Raw genomic sequence first — 20,493 nt, forward strand, 5'->3', positions numbered from 1 at the left:
GCATTGGAGGCATGGGGAGTGAGGGGCTCAGGAGCAGGTTGCAATTCAAAATCAAGGGCTGCTTTGAGGAGGTCTCTCCACCGGGCTGCCATAGTCACCAAGTCCAGCCCACACCCGAAGGAACAGGAATGAGTTCCCCCTTAAAAAAAAAAAAAGGACAGGGTCTTGCTCTGTGCCCAGGCTGGAGTGCAGTGATGCCATCATAGCTCACTGTAGCCTCGAACTCCTGAGCTCAAGTGATCCTCCCACCTCAGCCTCCTGAGTAGCTGGGACTACAGACATGCACCACTACACCGGCTAATTTAAAATTTTTTTTGTAGAAATGGGGTCTCCCTATGTTGCCCAGACTGGTCTCAAACTCCTGGCCTCAAGGGACCCTCTTGCCTCAGCCTCCCAAAGTGCTAGGAGTACAGGTGTGTGGCTCCAACTTTGTTGTTGTTTTTTGAGACAGAGTCTTGTTCTGTCGCCCAGGCTGGAGTGCAGTGGCACGATCTTGGCTCCCTGCAACTTCTGTGAGGCTCCAACTCTTGAAGGGAGGAGAGTCTAAGGAGGGTAGGCACAGTTGAAAACCACCTCAGCAGAGTGTCACCTGCTCCTCTGACACTGTCACTTCTCCATGGCATTAGGTTTTCAGTGCTGCTCAGATGCTGCTGCACGTTTAGCCAGTTCTCCAGAGGGTCTGAGTAGCTGGTAGGAGGCTTGCAGTGTCGGGGGACAGGCAGGACAGGTGCTGCTTTCTTTCCCCTCTTGACCAGTTTTGTAAAGGAGTGGGCCCCTGGCAGCTTCCAAAGGTGAGCCATGCTCCTTTCTGCCCTTCCCTTCTCCTTTCCTGTTTAACTCGTGCAGTTGCAGTGGTCTGGTGTCTTTCAGTCTGCTGACGTCATCTGTATCCCTGATGACCAGATTGGGCTCCTGAGTCCCCTGGCGCAACCCGAGAAGTCCAGGAGCCCAGGCCCCTCACTCATCTTGTGTATTCCCTGGCCGGGGCCGGAAGGCAGCCACCCTGCTCAGGGCCTAGGCCATTGTCTTCCTCCTGGGTGGCACTTTGTTCTAGGTCTTTTCAGCTGACATTGCTAGGACATTCTTTTTTTTTTTTTTGGTCTAAATGTAAACACATCATGATTCATGGTGGTACTTCCTGTTCAACTCCGGACCTTGGGGCTGTCCCCTGACCTCACTGACCTTGCAACCATGTGGTGTCCATACTGTCACGTGAAAGCCCCTCTGCTTTCTCTGCAGCACACGGGCTGGAAATGACCGCCACCCACCACCGGGACAGCTGCAAGCCCTGTGGGACTCTCTAGGCGCATCCCAGAGGGATGTGGGGTCGGATGCCAGTGTTTCAAGGCACCTGCCTGCGAACTGATTTTACTATACGTTAGATGTTTGAGATTGCTTGTTAACTTTTGCTTGGTGACTAAGTCAGATCTCCACGACAAGATGACTGGGGTGTCCCTTGCCCTGGTGGGTCCTTCCTCTCCAAAGAAAAACACTTCCTCTCAAGGTTTCTTTATTGTTTATGTGATGTAAGCAAACCCTCCTTGCAGCTTTGATAGGCAAGCATTCTATGAAGTTTCTCCTGATAGTGGACCCCACGGGCCATGCCCTGTGGCTGCGTTGTCAACAACTCCTTCCTTTTGCACAGAACCCAGGCAGAGGAACTCTGTGTCCTCCCAGGGCCCAGGCACCGGTGGAGATGGGGGGTCTGCAAATGCAGGAGCTTGGGGATGTTCAGAACTGACTCCAAGGGGCAGACTTGGTGGTGGGAGGTCTGCCCCACCCCAGCCCTGCAGGGTCACCCTGGTCAGGCCAATATTGTCTCCAGGGACCATACTGGTGCCTCTCCCTCATAGGCCTGAGTTCCTGGCACTAGGTGTTGAGGGCCCCACTGTTTCCACTCACCCAGCTAACATTTATTGAGCACCTACTGTGTACCACATGCTGTTCTAAGGGATGGATACGCCTGAGATGAATACAGGAGTTGATGAGAAAGGTCCCTGTCTTCACGGGGCCTATGTTCTAGAGGTGGCACCCAAGTCTTGTACAGTCCTGTCCTGCAGGAGTCATGCTGGGCAGAAAGCGGAAACCTGGCCCTAGGGGCTAGGCACAGGCGTGGTACAGTGGCCTGGTGAGGAGCACCCATCCTGGTTTGGGCCCGGTTTTCTGAGCACCTATGACCCTCACCTCCCCCACCCCCTGGTCTGTTTGCAGGAATGTGGCCTGCTGAGGAAGGGGACAGTGCTACTGGCTGACAACGTGATCTGCCCAGGTGCACCAGACTTCCTGGCACACGTGCGCAGGAGCAGCCGCTTTGAGTGCACACACTACCAGTCATTCCTGGAATACAGGAAGGTGGTGGACGGCCTGGAGAAGGCCATCTATAAGGGCCCAGGCAGCGAAGCACAGCCCTGACTGCCGCCCCCCCGGCCCCGCACTCAGGCTCCCTCACCCAGCCTGGTTCTGAGGGTGCCACAGATGTGCTCCTGCTGACCTTCTGCGGCTCTGGGTTGTATCCTAAATGCAAAGCACACCTCGGCCGAGGCCTGCGCCCTGCCATGCTGACCTCTCTGAACGGCGGCATTGGATTGCTCTCCTTTTTTAAGACTCAATTGTGACCTCTTTACTAACACCCGCTAGCTATATTATCTTACATACTAATACATGTTTTAAAAATATAAAATAGAAATTAAGACTCTAGATATAAATCAACTTAGTACATCCTTCTTGACAGCCATTCTCCTGCTGCCCTTGACTTGGGCACCTAACATTCAAAGCTCCCCTTGATGGACGCTAACGCTAAGGGCGGGACCCTGGCTGGCTGGGTTCTGGGTGGCATGCCTGGCCCACAGGCCTCCCAGCCACAGTGGTGCAGAGGTCAGCCTCCTGCAGCTAGGCCAGGGGCACCTGTTAGCCCCATGGGGATGACTGCCGGCCTGGGAAACGAACAGAGGAGTCAGCCAGCATTCACACTTGTCTGACCAAGCAGGCGCTGGGGAGAGGTGGACCCCGCAGCAGCACCAGCTCCTCTGGGCCCCATGTGGCATGGAGTGGAAGCGTCTCCTTCCCCACTCCCACTGGGCCTTGCCTACAGAAGAGGCAATGGCTCAGATCAGCCCCCACATCCCTGCAGTTGCCCCCCCTAGCCCGTGAATGAGGATGCAGTGCTGGTTTGTGTCCACCTACACCCAGAGCTGCCCTCAGCTCCTCCAAGGGGTCAGACTACTGGCCACCACAAAGGCTCCAAGGGCCCAGTTCCCAGGCCCAGGACAGCTCAACCCTGTGCTGAGTCCACCTGCACCCAGACCAGCCCCTAGCCAAGACTCCACTCCTGGGCTCAAGGCCTGGCTAGCCCCTAGCCAGCCCACTCCTATGGATAGAGAGACCAGTGAGCCCAAATGGACAAGCCTGGGGCCACCCAAGGGTCAGAAACAGCCTCTGCAGGACACAGCAGATGGACACCTGGGACCACCTCCACCCAGGGCCCTGCCCCAGACGCGCGGAGGCCCTGACACAAGGGAGGAGCCAGCCACTTGTGCCAGACCTGAGTGGCAGAAAGCAAAAAGTTCCTTTGCTGCTTTAATTTTTAAATTTTCTTACAAAAATTTAGATGTTTACCAATACAGTCTTATTTTGGCTTATTTTTAATGCGTTTTCTCAGTGTTTTTCTTCTGAGTCACAAACAGCAGGCACTGAAAGCAGTCCCCAAGCCACTGCCGAAGGTCAGTCCTGGAGGTGCTGCCCAGGCTCCAGGCAGATGCGGCGGCCCCGGCCCCGGCCAGCATCAGCTGGACAACGGCTCTCTACTGCACAGGGGCCTCACATGACTGCAGGGCTCTGGGGAGGTGGGGCACCTGTAGCCTGACCCCCACCTTGCTGCTTCCAAAGCTTCCTTGCCCAGGGCTGGGCCTTGTGGGGCACCCCTGACACTGGTCTGCCTGCCTGCAGGGTGCCCAGGGAGCCCCTCCACCTTTAGGAGTCCAAGTTCTTTCCCAGCCCCCTCCCTGCCTAGCCACCTGCCCCTGGCACCAAGCCTTCCCGCACCTCTGGGGCACTGTGTTCCCAGGGGCACCCTCCTATCCCACCGGCCCCAAAGCCCAGCCAGGCACCCTTCCCTGCCACCTCCCTGGGCCCTGCCCTAGCAGCCCAGTCGGCCTCCTTGGGCCTTCTGTCACTCGCTCACACACAGCACCATGTCAGTAAACAGCTAACTCAGGCCTAGGGAGTTAGGTAGGGTGGGGGGCAGGAAGGTGTCCCCAAAGTCAGGCTTGGCTGGGGTGAGGCGCTGCCAACCCCTGCCGCCAGGGGGCTCCAAGCTCCACGGCAGGATCTGCTCAGGGTGGCCCTTCTTCCACGATCCAAGCCCTAAGAACAAGAGGCTGGGCCTGGGCCCTGCAGAGGGAGAGAGGATGGTGGACGCTGCAGCCAGAGTGGCACAGGACCACGTACAACCTCAAGGCAGGGCGGCCAACTCCACAGGCTACATGGATGGAGATGTGGACAGAAGCATCTGCCCTGAGTGGTGTGAGCTGACCCTTGGGGTCAGGACTGATCCTGACTTGCTGGTCCTCAAAGGGCATTGGAGGGTATGGTGCCCATCCCTACTCTGGTCCCATCTCCTCAGTCCCCTGATCCCACAGTGCCTGAGACGAGGCTGTGGGCCCAGGGAGCACCCTCCCTCTCTGACTTCTGCCTGGCCTCCCCTGGGAATGGGCCACTGGGCTGCTGGACTGGAAGCCAAAGTCCTGTGGGGAACGTGCGGGAAGAGCAGAGCATGCAGGCAGCGGAGACCAACAAGAGGCCCTGGCCCAGAGGGCAGAAACGTTTGGACAAACAACCAGATGAGAGAACGTACCAGGCATGCAAGCTAGACCCAGGAGTCAACGGGCTGAGGCTTAGCGTCCCCCACGGCGTCCACCAGCCTGACCGCGGGCCTGCTGGGCCCTGGGGGAGGGGCCTTCCTGCTGGGATCGAGCTGCAGCGCACGGGTGGGCATTAAAGGCACAACAGAGCAGGTTAGTCAGAGCTCCTGGGGGGACAGGGCAGGGGCAGGGCCGAGGCTGGCGATGTAAGGGTGGGCCTGCCAGGACAGCACAGGGAGCACCAAGGGCACAGGGAGCCAGACAAGTGTGGCTCACACGGGCCGGGATGGGGGGGCACGTGCACACACAGAGGCCTGCACAGGAAGCTGGGGGATTGGCACACAGCAGGCGACAGGTCCTGCCCTCGCCGGTGGATCCTGGCGGGCCCTCGCACACACATGCACAGAAGGGTGCACACACACTAGCTCAAAGGCTCCGGCCCATGCAGGGTGTGGCCGGGCAGTGCTGTCCCCAGCAGGTGGGAGCTGCAAACTCATCAGTACCCACAGACTGACTGGCACGAAAGGGCTGCTTCCTGGGCTTGGGCCCACAACCCAGCTATACCCCAGGGCCCAGACCAGACCCAGCATGGCCTAGGCTGTTCTCCAGCAACCCCTAGACACAGAGCCCCACGGGGTACCTGCCCACAGTCACATGACACTTACTTTCAATGGTTCCTTCTCAGAGGCCTCTCCGGCAGAGCCAATGCCCCGCGGCCTTCGCTCCCTCCGGTCCACCGTGGAGTATCCGTCTGTAGATGGAATAAAGTGGGACATGAGGGGCGCTCTGAGGGGGGTCCTGTAGGAGCAGATCTTCCTCTCAGCCCAGACACAGGGCACTCGTGGGACAGTGGCTTTGGGAGATGGCCCCCACCCACCCTGTCCTCGAGATCCGGGCTGCTGCCAGCTTTCACCAACACCCTGCCTCACGCTGGTGCAACCCTTGCCTGCCCCATGGCAGCTCCAACTCTCCAGACTCCCCTCCACTTGTGGGCCAGAGCTCCTGGCTGGGCACTAACCCCTCTCTAGCTGCCCTGTACCTCACTCTCTGAGCACCCCTTAACCAAATCTCTCTTCTCCACCCAGCACCAACTACACCCCATAAAACCAGCAGGCCCGCCTCAGGCTCTGGTCCCCTCCCGGCACAGAAAACAAACCACACTGCGTCTGCACTCACCTGGACCAAGCGCGTCCATGGGGATCACATCCCGGCTGCCAGTTTTCTCGTCCTCTGCAAGGCAGGAGGAGGAGGCAGGCTGTACACAGCGGCCAGGGGGGATCGGGGCACAGAAGCCCCAGGTAGCCCTAGAGGCTCCCTGTCACTAAGGTGCCTAACCTCTGCCAGTTGGAAGCCCCACCCTGAGCTTGACAGCAGCGTGGATGCCGTGGGGAGTGGCCAAGAGGCAGAGGGCAGGGAAAGTGGCCTATGGAAGCCGTCTCCACGGGAGGTGTGGCTCCTCCTTCACCTTCACCCAAGGGTCGGGCAGCTGGGGTCCCCACCCTCTAGGCCCCCTAACCTCCACCACTCACCAAGGCTCTTGTCCACCAGTGGCAGCGTGCTGTCATCGAAGCCCCCAGGACTCGGTGCTCCCTTAGGCCCCTTGGCAGTAGCAGCAGCCGACTGAGACATAAAACACAGACACAGGGTGGGTGAAGCACATGGAGTGGGAATAAGGCGAAGTGAGCAGGGAAGGCCAAGGAAGCCGCACCTGGAAGCGCGCCTTGGTCCAGCCATCTTTCTGCAGAGTACCACGCAGCTCTTTGTAGCTCCACACTGTCTGCAACACGTGCGACGCCGCCTTCGCCTCGCGTACAGATTGGCTGCGGGGGCCAAGGGCGGGGTCAGTGGTGGCCCCTCCCCCACATCCCCTGCTTCCCAAACCACCGACCCCTCCCCTCCACACCTGGAGGCGACGAGAGCCACCAACGCTGGCACCCCACGTGCCTGCAGGAGCGAGCGCGTGTTATCCAGGCTGTCGGACACGATTTCGTGGATGGTGTTGAGCACCGCCACCACGGTGTCTTCCTCCAGGCGGGCCCCAGGTCGCGGCGGAGCCTGTGCATTGCGCACATTCCGCACAAGCTCGGCCATGGCGTAGCTCCCTGAAGGGCAGGGCTAGGTGTCAGGACACGCCTCTGCCCCACCCCTCCAGGAATGAGCAGGGATCCCGCGAGGGCTAGGGGCGCTGCCAGGACCTGGAGACCGCCACAAGGAACCATGCGAGCAGGGTGCTGAGCTTCAGAGACAGGGCCAGGGGGACTGGAGCTGCCTAAGGTGGGCCAGCGCCCAAACAACAGGGGCGGGGCCTGGACTCCCAAACCACTCATCCTCCAACCCCCTCCCATGGGACTAGAGCTGCAGGCATAGTTCGGTGTCCAGGCGTGGCTTTGCAGGCGTCCTCACCGATAAGATCTTTGTTGCGCCGGTCCAGCGAGAGGTTGCGCAGGGCAATGGCGACGGCGCGCACCACCTTGTCGGTCTCAGACTGCAGCAGTTCCACAAGCACCGGCAGCCCGCGCTCTTTGCGCACTGTGGCGCGGATGTACGTGGCCCACTGAGAAGGTGGGGAGAGGGTTGCTCAGCCATACACCCCAAGCACTCTCCCACCTCCAGATCCTGACTGCTCCCTCCAGCTGAACCTTCCTGCTCCCGTGCCCGACAAAGCCCTACCCCAAAAGCTCAACGGCACCTCCACGGAGGCTTTCCCACCGTCCAGGGTGCACGCAGTGCCCGCAGCCCATGCACTTCTTGGATCTTGGGGTGGTGAGGTGGGCCCTCCTTTCCCCGCCAGCCGAGGCAGGAGCTGCACCAGTGAGGTGCCTGGGATTCCCTCTCTCAGGACTTGCCCACCCTGCCACACCTGGCCCCTCACCATCCAGTTGCCGGCACTGAGGTTCTGCAGAGCACCGGCGGCAGCCTCCAGGGTGTTGAAGTTCCGGCTCTCCGTGAGGAGGGAGAGGTAGAGACGTACCACCTCGGGTTGGTACAGCAGCTCAAAGCCTGGGTGCAGGGCAATCGCCATCCACGGTCACCCAGAATCTGCTCTCATCCATCATACCCCTCCCGCTTCCCGCTTCAGAGCTCCCAGGGGGTGAGCTGGGGCCAGGGATGGGTGTGGATGAGTCACGTAATGTTTACTATCAACATAGTCACCCAAGGGGAAAAGCGTTCCCATTTCACAGAGGAGCAAACTGAGGCTCAATCAGTTGGACCTGCCTGGCAGCAGGAGCATCCAGGAGGCCTGGGGTGGGGAGGGAGGCGTCAACCAGGAACGCTCTCCTAGTAACAAGACCCGCATTTCCCGGTATGTCCCTGAAGCTATGTATCCTGGCCACGCCCCTAGCAATAGGGCCCACCTTCCCTGGCAACAAGACCAGCATTGGCCACACCCCTAGCAAGAGAACCTGCTTTCACTAGTAACTGAAGCTGTGCAGAGCCACGCCCCCTAGCAACAGGGCCCACCCTCCCCCACTGACAATAGAGTCCCCCCTCTGTAAGTCAATTGATGGCAGTGCAACCAGGGCAGCTGCCCTAGCAACAGGAGGCACTCTCCCTGGCAACCACTCCAGGTTCCCCGGCAATTGAGACGCCATCCTGCTGCTCTGCCCAGTGCTCCAGAAATGGGGGGTCAAGACAGCCTTCCAAGCTTGCCTGTCCCCAAACAGGGGCTTCAGCCTGGCTTGGGATACTACCTCAATCTCCCCTGTACTCGCCCAGCGACATTTCATCACCCCCTCCTGTCCCCACGCCCCATGCTCCCTCTACTCCTGCCCTGCTGGGCTTTCTGCTCCCACATACTCCAAAAACATTCCCTGCTGGGATATCTGCACCAGCCCTGCTTTAACTGTAATGCTTCCCCATAGCCCTCCTGCAGCTGGGGACCTCCACTCTGGTGACATGCAAGCTCTTCCAACTGGTTAGGCCCCACCAGGGCAGACCTCTCTCTCAGGCCAGATCCCAGCACACAACCCAACAGGCACTGCCCTGCCCCTGCAGGTGTTCGTCTGGCCTAGCCTCTGAACCTGGATGTGAGAATGCCCGCCTGGCTCCCAGCCCCGAGGTGAACTCAGCTTTGTGGCTAACACAGGAGGCCCTACCTCCACTGGGGGCGTCCCTCCAAACCTTCCCACCTCTTACGCACCGTGAGGCTGAGCAAGCCCCTGGCCTCTCTGTGCCTGTCTCCTCCCCCAACCTTGCCTGACATGACCCATGGCACTGCCTCCCATTCTAAACCCTCAGCAGGTGTCCCAGTGCTGAATAATCCTCCAGGAAATCCTGCACCTATGGGCCTGTTTCCCCATCTGTTCCCTGAGGCCCTCCAGGCCTGCTTGATGGCCCAAAGCTCCACTACCAGGGCAATCCTGAGCCCAGACATCCCCCAGCGGAGCTGGCTTCGTCTCAGCCCACTCACCTTTAGCAGCCTCAGTTCGCTTGGGCAGGTCTAGCGTGTCAAAGTTCCGGTCCATCTCACCATCCTTCTTTCCTGGAAGGGAAAGGTGGTGCAGGAGGTGAGGCAGACCCCATATGGGGCATGGGTGTGTCAGAAGGGTTGGGCACAGTTCTCCCCTACCCAGGCCCCAAAAGGCACCCCCATGTCCAGGCCTGGGCACCTGTGGGAATGCAGCACCACTGTCAAGAGTTTGGGCAGTTTAGGGGTAGGAGTTGGTGGCAATGGGGCCTGGGGACATCCCAGGACTCATCTCCCACCAGGTGCTGGAAGCTGTACCACAGACCCTCCCGGTGGCTTCCTTGCAACTGCCAGGTATGTAGACCGACGAAGCCAGGAGCCCTGGCTGGATGGCAGGTGGATACAAGCCGAGAAACTGAAGGCTGACCGGGACAAGACTCGCTTGGGTCACACAGTAAGGCAGAACTAGGGGGAAACTTCCCCAGTCTGGGGTCAGGACATTGTCCCAGGATCTACTAGCCAGGAGAAACCCCACAGCAGCCCACCTAACATTTGTGCAGCCCTGGTTTGCACACCTTTGTGACAGTGAGCCCACTGTCTCTCAGCCACACTCCCATCTCAGATGACACTTCTACCCCCTCACAAGGCAGCAGAGTGGAGCCAGATGACCTGAGGTCCCTGCCCTGCTCACCCTCACGGGACCCTTGTATCCCTTTGAGCCACATGCTGCCCCATTCTATCAGAGAAACAGACTGCTCCCTGGTGCCCCTAGAGACAAGTATCCCCGGGCCCTGCCCACTCTTGGCTCTGCCCGGCTCTGCCCAGATAGGCAAGTCTGAGGTTATAAAATGAGCCCCTTGGCCTTCCCACCTGCCACTGTCATAAAGATGGCAGCCCGAGTGATGAAGCCAAAGGTGGGGCAGGGCCCTGGGGCTGGAATGTGCTTGCCTCTTCCCAGGTGCCCACTGCACATGCCAGGCCTGGAGAGCAGGATAAAAAGGGACTCACCTTGGTGGAACCACTCCTCTGGGCGGCCGGAGGAAGCAGAGGAGAGAGGAGAGGAGCCTGAGCAGGCAGCACTCATCACCCCCCCATGCCCTCCCAGAGGCCTCAGGTTCCCACTGCACAGCCTGGATCAAGCAGGCAGCATGTGGAACCTCATCCCATCACTTCTGGGTGCTGAGCACCCACCAGTGGGACGAGGAGGAGGCCTAGGGTCAGTGGGGCAGGGGCAGGTGGTGCACAGGTCGCCCACAGCTGCTGGGGAGGTCCCGGGAACCTACACCCTGCTAGTGCGGTAGAGAAGGTGTGCAGGGCATCTTGCCCAGGCAGATGGGTGACTGCCCCACAGGTTGGAGGCAGTCTACAGCTATTCTGTAAACAGTCAGCAGGCAGCAATAGCCATGGCTCTTTCTCAACTCATGGGCAAGTGGAACTCTCCCCGGAATAGAGACTGGGTCTGGGCATCAGTGGGACCACCAGGCTTCCCTTGTGTACTCCCTGCGGGTCCCACAGTGTAGATGGGGAAGGTTGGACCTGGGCTCCCAACCCTGGGCCCTGTCAACCATGTGACCCAGGGCAGTCCAGCCTCCTTGGCTCCCAGTTTCCCTGCCTGCCTGTTGGGGGCTGTGCAGATGTCCTCTGGCCTCCATGATGGGCTGCTGTGGGTGTACAGAGAGCCTTCAGCTGGGGCAGGAGTTGAGATGGTACCCCAGTCCGCCCCACCCACCTTTGGCCTTCTTGCCACCAAAGCAGCTGGCATCATCCCGCCTCCGGCGCTGGGAGACTACAGCACTGCCCAGGGGCCCGGGCTCGGCCTCCTGGTACCTATCGGCCCCGGGCACCTCCTTGTGCACGTGGTAGGACAGGTTCCGCATGATGCACACGCAGTTCTCCACCGACTGCAGGGAGAGGTGAGTGGCTGGGGCAGGGCACCCTAGGCACAGGGCCAGCCCTCAGGAAAGACTGGCCACAGGTGGTGTGCATGAAGGCACCAGGAGCAAAGGGACAGGGAGGCCTCAGTGGGGGGACCAAAGGGCAGTAACCACCAGGGAGGGTCCATGGGAGGAAGCCCCAGCCTCATGGAGCATCTTCTGCCTGCAGGACAGTGCCTACTTCAGTGTGGTCACTGTGAGGCAGGCCATGCCCAGAACGCCGCCCCAGACCCACAAACCCATTCCCCTGTGCTGTTCCCACAGTTCCAGCCTCCCGGGACCTGCGTGATCGTCTCTCCAGCCCTTGGTATGAGGCTGTGACCGTCCCTGCCCACCTTGTTGTCCGTGTCCTTCCGGCCCACTGCCGACTGCAGGGCATGCAGGAGCGCGTCCACCAGCCCTTCACACTCCCGGAGTCGCCGCCGGGCCTCAGCACCATCAGAGCTCACATTCCTGTGTGGCCAAGAGCAGGTCAGGTGACCCCTGGCTACCACAAACTCCCCAGCCCCACTCTGGCCTCATGGGCTTGTCTTCATCTGCAGAACAGGCCCTTGCTGCTGCCCTCCTAGCACTATTGGGAAAGGACCCCACAGCCTGGAGCTCAGCGAAGTGGGAGAAGCGAACTGCCCCCGGCCTCAGGAGGGGAGCCCTGGCAGACAGCTGTCTTGGCTGGGGATAGCTGGGCAGGGGAAGACAGGGCTTTCCTGCCTCCCAGCTGACCTAGAAAGGGACAGGTAGACTGAGAGAGACCTGAACCTATGCTTGGGCAATTCTGGGTCCCTCGTCACCCCAATGGCAGCTCTAGGCCCCACCTTACCCCAAGGTCAAGAGCCTGCAGGGCTGCGGGGGAACACCCTGATGGACAAGCAAGACTGTGGGGACCCAGGACTCTGTGGGGTCAGCAGGGCCTCCCAGGGGTAGGAGGGGAAGGGCAGAGGTCACAGGTAGCTGGGATGAGCCTCCCAGACAGATGAACAGGGAGGTCCCAGCTCCCCTCTGGCTGTCAAGTGATGGGAAGGTAGGTGAGAGCTAAGCAGGGCTATGGTACCACACAGACCCCTCCAGAGGGTGCCCCTGGGAAGACCAGGGCACCACTTGGGAGTGAGTACAGCCCCATCAGGTCCCACTTCTCATCCACAGGACTTGTGCCACAGCTCTGAAGCTCCCAGGCTCTGGTGCTCCTAAGCTTGCCGCCATCTTCCACACTATCTGGGACCACAAGGACAGGGCCTGGTGTGCATGTGGCTTTAGCACCAGGCCTGGTCCACACCTCAGGCAGCCCGACGTGTTCTTGAAGACAGTTGTCCACTCGGCATCCCGTGGCTTGGAGTCCTCGTTGGGCTCACGCTCCCATCCTGAGTGGGGCACGATCACCTCATGGGTCAGTGTCTGCAGGCCATGGTCAATGATGACCATCTTCAGGGGCTCATATGACGACAGGTTCCACAGTGTGCCTGTGGGGTGCGATTGGCCAACCCGTGCTGACCATATGCACCGCCCGCCTACCTCCCCAGGTGGCCACGCTCAGGACCTGTCCCACTCTCCTCATGTCCCAGCTCACACAGAACAGTAGGAAGTAACAAAAGCCGTGAGTGGTTCTGAGGGACACCAGTACTGGTTTCCAGCTAGGAAGGAACCCCAAAGGGGAGGAGGTGCAGAGAAGGGTGTGGCAGTACTGTCCCGTCCCACCCATTCCCTGCCACACAGCAGGTGGCACTAACACTCCTGAGGCCACAGGGCCTCACAGAGACACGGTCAGGTGACCCTACCTGTCCCTCAGATCCCACAAGGCACAAGCCCCACCACTGCACTGTTGGGGTGGGAACCAAGGAGGCAGGTCCCAGGGGAGTTTCTGTGGGGGCAGGAGGTGAGGGGACATGCCTGAGGGGCCCACTGTCAGCCTCCCGCCTATGGTAGAGACTGGGGAGCCTGTCACAGCATCTGGGCCTGATGACCGGCTCCTGGGGCAAGCGTCTCAGCGGCTGCACTCCTGCCCACCGGGCACTCTCCCAGGCGGTCGCAGGCCGCGTGGCCTCGTTCCTCCCGTGCTGAGCCTCGCACTCTTCTCTTCCCAGGGGATGTGGGCATGGCCAGGTCCCACTCACCAGTGACAAGCTCGCGGACCTCGTTGTCCCGGGCGGCCCGCAGCAGGCGCACCAGGGCAGGCACACCACCACAGTCCCGGATGGCGGCCTTGTTGTCAGTGTCACGGCCATAGGAGAGGTTGCGCAGTGCCCCACAGGCCCGGCGCCGCACCTCAGCCCGCGGGTGGTCCAGCAGCGCCACAAGCAGCGGCAGCCCCCGCAGCTGCCGTACACGCCGCTTGACACCCTCATTCTCAAAGCACAGATGTTGCAGGTAGGCGGCCGCATTGGCCTTCACGGGGTCCACGGGGTGCCGCAGCATGGCCAGCACCTCAGGCAGCTCAGGGTCCCGCCAGCGCGGCTCCTTGCGGGCGCTATCCACTGAGGGCGAGCGCCGCACCAGCCGGTCCAGGCTGCCCAGGCTGCCCCGTTCAGGCTGGGCCAGGGGCGCCGTCACTGCTGGGAACGCAGGCCGTTCATCCGTCAGCTCGCCGCCATCATCTGCCGCGTCCTCGCAGGCCCTGCACAGGCAAGTGGGGCGCGTGGACATCGTCACAGCAGCCGCCAGCCCCGCCTCTGAGCTGCCCCATGACACCTTCTTCAGGACTGCAAACTCACCCAGCAGGGCTGGGCTGAGAGCACCTGCATCTCCGCCCGAAGCATGGTGGGGACACAGAGAGTCATGCACCAGCCCAGTGAGAACCAATTCACAGCCAAATGCCAAACCCCAGCCAGAGGCTATCAGGACCCAGGCAACCCTCCCAGGACAGCAAGCTCACTCACTGCTGTCACCAGGCAGTGTTCCCCGATCCCAAGCAAAACATGTTTCTGTGCGATATCTGCTAGGGCTGCTGGAGAGACCCACCTCCCTTCCACGAAACCACCCCATCTTCCATGAGGCCCATCTCTGGCTGTGTCAGGATGGAGAGGGGGTAGATGGCTCTCTCCACATGAAGCCATCCCAGTAGGACCACCCGAGGGGTGTTCAGGCCACCAAGCCCTTGGGGCACAAGATCTCCTTAACTCTCAGTAGCTCTGTGGGTTGCTGTCATCAAACCCACTGCCCTGAGGCTAGGAGTGGTCAGGTGACTTGGCCAGGGTCACACAACAGAATCCAGACCTGGGCTGTGGTCACGTCCCCACTCCAGAGATGCAGAAACTGAGGGCAATGGGGACAGAATCAGGGGCTGTGACAAGGGCCAGGGCTCTGGGCTCTGGTTACCCAGAGTGTGGATGAGCAAGGCCGGTGGTCGGCACTCTTCCCAGCTTTTCCTAGGCCCCGGGCCTGCAGGATGGTGCCCAGCCGAACTCCTACCACCCCAGGGTCCACCTTTCTTCTCTCCCTGACAAGAGCCAAGGCCAATTCAAACTAACGTGCATGACTAACTCAACTGCAGCCACTTGACAAGTGGGGCACTCTGTAGTTGGGTGGAGGGTGGACTTCCCAGAGGAGGTAGCCACAGGGAACGGGGTGCAGCTCACCTGGTGTGAAGGCCCCGCCCACACTCAGGCCTCCTCCTCGTGGCCGTGCCATAGTCAGGCTCCAGCTCAGGGCCACCCTCATCATCAGCGGCCAGGCTGCGCGTGTCATCCTCCAAGCCATACGGCTCTGCCTGGAAGCGCTCGGGCAGGGAGCGGCCACCTGGTGGCCCAGGCTCAGGACCCACTGAGAAGGCCTCCCGGTGGCCAGGCAGTGTGAAGCAGCCATCACCAGGGCCTGGGCCAAGGGGGCCAGCACGTGGGGGCCGCACACCCAGCCCTCGGGACAGGCTGCCATAGCTAGAACTGTCCCGGGGCTCGGGGCCTTCAGGAAAGCCAGACCCGCTGCTGAGGTAGGCTCGAGAGAGTGTGGCCGCCGGGCCACCACCACGCAGCAGGAAATGCCGGTCCAGGGCACCATCGGCAAAAGGGCCTAGTGGGGGGCCGCCATCCAGCAGGGGGAGTCCGTCTGGGCCCAGGGGCACCTGGCGTACTGTCCGAGTGGTCACCGTCTTGACAGTCTTGGTGACCTGGTAGATGAATAGGCAGGTAGGTGGGGTAGCCCGAGAGGCCTAGAAACTGTTTTGTTGGGGCCTGGCTGGCCTTAATTTCCCACTTGAGCAATGAGGCCCCCGGTGGCAAGCTTCCATGTCCACTCTGCAGGTGAGACAGCTGCAGCAGCCTGGCCCTGCTCACCTACCCACTGCCTGGGCCTGTCCATACCTTGGTCTCGGTGCGCCGGGTCGTGCCATCTTCAGATGTGACAATAGACACATGGGAAGTGGGTGTGCCGGGGTCCTCCTCCACCGTCACGGTCTCCTCCAGCACATCAGGCGCCTCCGGCATCGTGGCCAGTGAGGCCTGGCTGCCTGGGCTCTGCTCCTGGGGCAAGGAGGGGCACTGGTGGGCAGGCCTGCTGCTCAATCATCCCTGGAGTGCAGGTCCCCACGCACAGCAGCTCTGCCTCAGCTCGTGCTGGCCAGCACACCAGGGTGCCTTCCTCCTGGTCCTAAACCCACCCACCCCAGGGCCTGTCTCGGCCCAAGCTAGTAAGGACAGCAATAAGTTCTTGCCCTCTGAACATCAAGGTGCTAACCCTGCCCTGGCACCCCATCCTGGGGTGACCCTGGGGCTGGACCCCCATCCCACGCCTCCTCAGGCTGAGTTGGCAGATAAGGCCACAGACTCTGGGGGTGAAGTCTAGAGGGCGCTCCCCAAGCTGCATGGCCTGGCTGCCACAGGCTCCTCCAGGCCCCACGAGGTGCCAGTGAGACCTGCGGGATGCATTCCTGATGTCACCCACCACCCCTAGCTGGGACATCATGGTGTCCTGGGGCCTCCTCCCTCACCTACCCCAGAAACCTTGAGTATAGAAGCCTTGTGGGGGCTGTTTCAGCACTGCCTACTGACTACTGTGGCCACACTAAGGTTCCCGCTACCAACGCCAGCCAGACGCCCTCAAGGGACAGAAATACGCAGTTCCCAGAACACTCGATGCACCTGTAGCACCAATACATCCTTACTCTTTCCAGCCCAGACATTCTTTAGTGTTGTGCAGGCACAGCCTGGCCCTACCTCAGGCCAGTGGCTGGCGCCCCCAGTGACTGAGACTCTGGGCATCGTATCAGAGATCAGACACAGTGGATTTGAGCCTATGGGTGCCCTTGCCACCATTCTGCATGGGGTGACGACACTGGAATTCTAGGCAAGACAGCTCTGGACTGAGACCTTTCTATCCACATGCCTACTGACTAGACTTGCCAGTGGGAAAACTGAGGCTCAAAGAGGATAGGCTGGCCCACATCAGAGCCAGGCCCAACCCCTGCTACGCTGAGTGGCTTGAGGACCTGAGACCCACAGCCTGCTCTGGGCCTCTGACTGCACAGGTGCCTGGCCCCAGGGCCACATGGCACCAACATCCGGGGATTGGCATCTAGCCAGGACGGGCAGGAGCTGAAACCCAAGCCCTGGTGGGTGGGTGAGGGGGAGCACATTCCCAGGCAGCCAGGGCAGGGTCAGCAGGAGGACAGGCCCCGCTCTGTGGCCCAGGCCCCTGGTCCCTGCACAATGGGTCCCTTGCCTGGGCCCCCTGGGGCCTGCACAGACACCAAGCTCTCTGCCAGGCTCCAGAGGGAGACTCTGCCCATTCTTGGGCCTGGGAGGTGAGCCAGGCTAGATACTCAGCGCTGCCCTCAGGACCTGCCTACCAAGGCCTGTGGGCTGGGAAGCCTCCCCAGGTCAGGGTCCTATCCTGGGGGAATACTTGACCCCCAAATGCATGCAGTGCAGGTGTCCAGGAAGGGGCCTGCACCAACATGTTAGGACAGGTGTATCCCTCAGGCTCACTGACAGAGGAAAGAAGTGGCCACAGAAGGTACCTCCCAGGGGCAGGGTCTTAGAGGATGACAGGTAACTTTATAGATGGGAAAACTGAGGCCTGGCAGGGGGAGAGGATTTACCTAGAACTTCACAGTGCAAGTGGGATTTCAAGCATCCCCAGAGAAGGCAATCTGGCAAGGAAGCCTTTGGGCCTCATCTCACTCTCAGTCTTGAGATGTATGTGGAATGCCTGGCTAGGAAAAGGGTACCTGTTCCCTGAGAAAAAAAAATAGACTGAGGCCTAGAGTGGGGACAACTGGTATACCGCCACGCAGGGCAGGCTGGGCTCTTCTCCAAAGGCACTGGGGAGCTGGGACTGCTCTGAAGCAGGAGAAGGCTTGTGTGGCCCATCACTGCTGGGGCTGGGCTACCCCATCTGTATCTGGCAAAGTGTCAGGCCCTGAGCTCTCTCTGCTGGGCCCTGGGGGAGCTCATCAGAGTTCAAGCAGGTGCCCAGGCACCGAGGGGCTGCAGTTCTGGCAACGGGGTGAGGAGGGTATGCAGCAAGACTGAGGGAATGTTACCCAGGACACTCTGCCAGTGGGATGTGGCCCCTCATAGATGCATATATTTACATCTATTAAAGACTCAGAGAAGAGCCCCCTCCTCCCTAGGTAGGCAGTGGGGGTAAGGGGGAGACGAAAAGGGGAGGACATCTCAGGACCCGGATGCCACTCTGTGGCCCAGCTTATCCCTCCCACCAAGGCTGTGGTGCAGGTCTGACAAGCAGAGCTGGGGTGGTCCAGGAGAGCCAGGTCCCCCCCAGCAAGACCTGGCAACCGTGCGGCATCACCCATCAGCCCCGGCCTAGCAGCTCGGCAGTAGGATCCCAAGGCCCCAAGAGTCCCTGCTGGCAAATGACCTCAGGGAGCTAAAAATGGGCGATGACTTCACCCGGGTGGCAGAAGCATGAGTCAGCCAGTGATCACAGGAAAGCCCGGCCCCCGCTACACATGCCCAGGCACACACACATGCATATACATGACCCCTCAGACAGGTACACAGGCACGTACATGTACCTGTGCGAATACCCAGCCTGGCACAGGCCGAGCACATCAACCTGTGTGCTCTAACAGCACCCCAAGGGCACGGTGCCCACTGTTCCCTGAGGCACACTCGTGAGCACACATCCTCCCGTCCTCCATCGTGTGTCAAGACCCTTATCCAGGCAGGGCCTCACAGACTCTCAACACACAGGGACAGGGGCCACCAACTCTGCCAATCACCTGCCCAACATGCACTCTGGGAGTCTCAGAGCTGGCTGGCAGAGGGAGAAACTGAGGTGTAGAGTAGTGAGAGGCCCTAGCCATCTGGTGGCTCAGGTCTCTGCAACATCTTTAGGGTGGGGCTGTGGAATGGTGGGCTGACTCTCAACAGAGGAGTTGGCTGCAGTCCCTGGATCCCTGTCTGGCCCCAGTGTCCATGTCTGACGTGCGCCTGCCCAGACTGGCCCACTCTCAGGGACCTGCAGCCCCACACAGCCTCTGCCTCAGATCTGACTCTAGGCTGTTCCCCTTTGCACTCTAGACATGGGGTCTACCCTGAACACCCTACCTCCAGTCCAACCCCATATGCTGCATTCTGTCAGTCGTCTCTCATCACCCCCTCCCCAGCCGGGGCTCCATCCTTGCTCCTCTTGCATCCTGCCCAGGCTCCCAGCACTCATCCCTCCCTTGGCTCTTCAATCTCTGGTGCACCAGGTCCGGGGCCCCCAGGACTGGCCTGGAAACAGGCTGCTGCCCAGGCCTGAGATTTCCCATGAGCTCCCTTGGGCTTGTGGGAAGGGCCAGAATGGCCAGGGAGGTAGACCACCTACTTCTGCTCACAAGAGGGTCCCAGGAATACAGGGCTGAGCCCAGCATAGGGGCTCTGGGCCCCATCACGCACCTGGGGCTCAGCTTCTTCACAAGGAGGTGGGAATGACAGAGGGGGCTGCGGTCCTGGGACATGCCGGGTACCACCAGTCCCACCTTTGTGGCAAAATGCAAGGAACACAGGGAGCAGAAAAGCAAGACTGGACCAACACAGAGAGGGACTGCTGGTGGACAGACGGCTGGGCCCTGGTCCCACAGCATTTATCTACCCGAACCGCTGGACTTCACAGATGTACAACCACAGTCTGTGTCCTGAAGAACAGACTGCAGGAGCAGGCTCCTCCCCTGTCCACGGCCTGGCTAGCACACACAGGGAATGAGTTAAAGTGAGATTGCACACCTGGATCTCACACCTGCAGGCCAGGCTCCCAGAGGGCAGGAGGTGGCTGCCATCAGATGGATGAATGAATGAATCTCCTCCATCCCCAGCATGGCCCTCCCAGGTAGAGTCCAGGACAAGCCAGGCTGGCATCTTCCACCAGGCAGCAAGCCCTTGGCCACCACAAAATGCCCTTTCCCTTAGTGCCACAGCTTCTGACCAGTCTCCAGGACCTGGAGCTCACTCCTCCACACAGCAGTGCACCTGCCAGGGCGTGGCCCCAGGCACAGAAGACAAAAAGCCAAGCTGGGGGAGCAAGCTTGGGGTGGGAGAGCAGGGCTGACTGTCATCCACCTCAGCCTCCCCAAGCTCAGCTCAGGGTCATCAGACACACTGTGACCATGGATTTCCCAAAAACCATTCCCTCCATCTCTGAGGGCCAGACTCTGGTGACCACACCAGGGCCGTATGACAGGCAGGGGCCTGGCTACCCAGGTGGGCAGGTGTGTGGGAGACCTGCCTCCCACCACAGAGGGTCTTGGCTGGTCTCTCCTCTGCTCAGTCAGTTTCCCTGCCCATTACTGAATCTAGCACTGCTCAAAGCAGAGAGCAGACTGCCTATGCCTCCGCCCCCCGCCCCCGCCCCGCCTCAATGCTGAGAGGGGGAGGACCCTGTTTTCCTTAGAGATCCCCTCCAGCATCCATTAGTGGGCAGGGCCTGTCTCTACCCCTCCCATCACGTGCGCCTCAGAGGCAGAGAAGACTTCCATTAAAGCTCCGGAAGCTCCTTTGCAGGTCCCGGGAGTCAGAGCCGGCGCAGGGGGTGTGGAGGGAAGAGGAGGAAGCCTCTCAGGGAGCAGAAGGCCTACCCGGGCTTCCCTCTTCAGACTCCAGCCTCCTTCCTGCACAGACAGAAGCTGCTCAGGAAGGCCCTGGCTCTCCACCCGTGTCCCCAGGCACCTGTCCTGGGCGCTGGCCAGGAAGCGCCCATCCAGTCCCGGCCGGTTCCAAGAGGAGGGTCAAACTGCCAGGGGTCCCGGCCCCCGAGGACCCGGGGATGGGCTCCACAGTCCCCACGGCCCCTCCTGCACACCCGGGGGCACCGCACTCACACTGCCACCCGCCTGGCCCTGGCCCTAGGCTGACGCAGCCCAGCC

At 60.6% G+C, this 20,493-nt stretch overlaps 2 protein-coding genes across 5 annotated transcripts in view; one reads left to right on the plus strand and one right to left on the minus strand.

Annotated features, from left to right (window-relative positions):
- Positions 1-2,702, plus strand: part of COMT (catechol-O-methyltransferase) — a 16,459-nt gene extending 13,757 nt beyond the window's left edge. For all 4 annotated transcript variants that reach the window (XM_011986027.1, XM_011986029.1, XM_011986026.1 and 1 more), the window contains exon 6: positions 2,212-2,702. In XM_011986027.1, the coding sequence (XP_011841417.1) occupies positions 2,212-2,412 (201 nt within the window). In that variant the 3' untranslated portion in view covers positions 2,413-2,702. The remainder of the gene's footprint in view (positions 1-2,211) is intronic.
- An 844-nt stretch (positions 2,703-3,546) lies between these two features.
- The window catches only part of ARVCF (armadillo repeat gene deleted in velocardiofacial syndrome), a 47,705-nt gene continuing 30,758 nt past the window's right edge, over positions 3,547-20,493 (minus strand). Inside the window, exons 3-19 of the mRNA XM_011986025.1 lie at positions 15,488-15,646; positions 14,768-15,294; positions 13,307-13,806; positions 12,472-12,655; positions 11,537-11,654; positions 10,997-11,168; positions 10,276-10,293; positions 9,271-9,342; positions 7,732-7,859; positions 7,263-7,413; positions 6,763-6,961; positions 6,568-6,679; positions 6,389-6,479; positions 6,036-6,089; positions 5,525-5,610; positions 4,853-4,972; positions 3,547-4,389 (exon numbers count right to left, since the gene is read on the minus strand). Of these exons, the coding sequence (XP_011841415.1) occupies positions 4,865-4,972; positions 5,525-5,610; positions 6,036-6,089; positions 6,389-6,479; positions 6,568-6,679; positions 6,763-6,961; positions 7,263-7,413; positions 7,732-7,859; positions 9,271-9,342; positions 10,276-10,293; positions 10,997-11,168; positions 11,537-11,654; positions 12,472-12,655; positions 13,307-13,806; positions 14,768-15,294; positions 15,488-15,646 (2,679 nt within the window). The 3' untranslated portion in view covers positions 3,547-4,389; positions 4,853-4,864. The remainder of the gene's footprint in view (positions 4,390-4,852; positions 4,973-5,524; positions 5,611-6,035; positions 6,090-6,388; positions 6,480-6,567; positions 6,680-6,762; positions 6,962-7,262; positions 7,414-7,731; positions 7,860-9,270; positions 9,343-10,275; positions 10,294-10,996; positions 11,169-11,536; positions 11,655-12,471; positions 12,656-13,306; positions 13,807-14,767; positions 15,295-15,487; positions 15,647-20,493) is intronic.

The sequence above is a fragment of the Mandrillus leucophaeus genome, unplaced genomic scaffold (genome assembly GCF_000951045.1).
Source record: "Mandrillus leucophaeus isolate KB7577 unplaced genomic scaffold, Mleu.le_1.0 Scaffold291, whole genome shotgun sequence".
Classification (NCBI taxonomy): Eukaryota; Metazoa; Chordata; class Mammalia; order Primates; family Cercopithecidae; genus Mandrillus; species Mandrillus leucophaeus.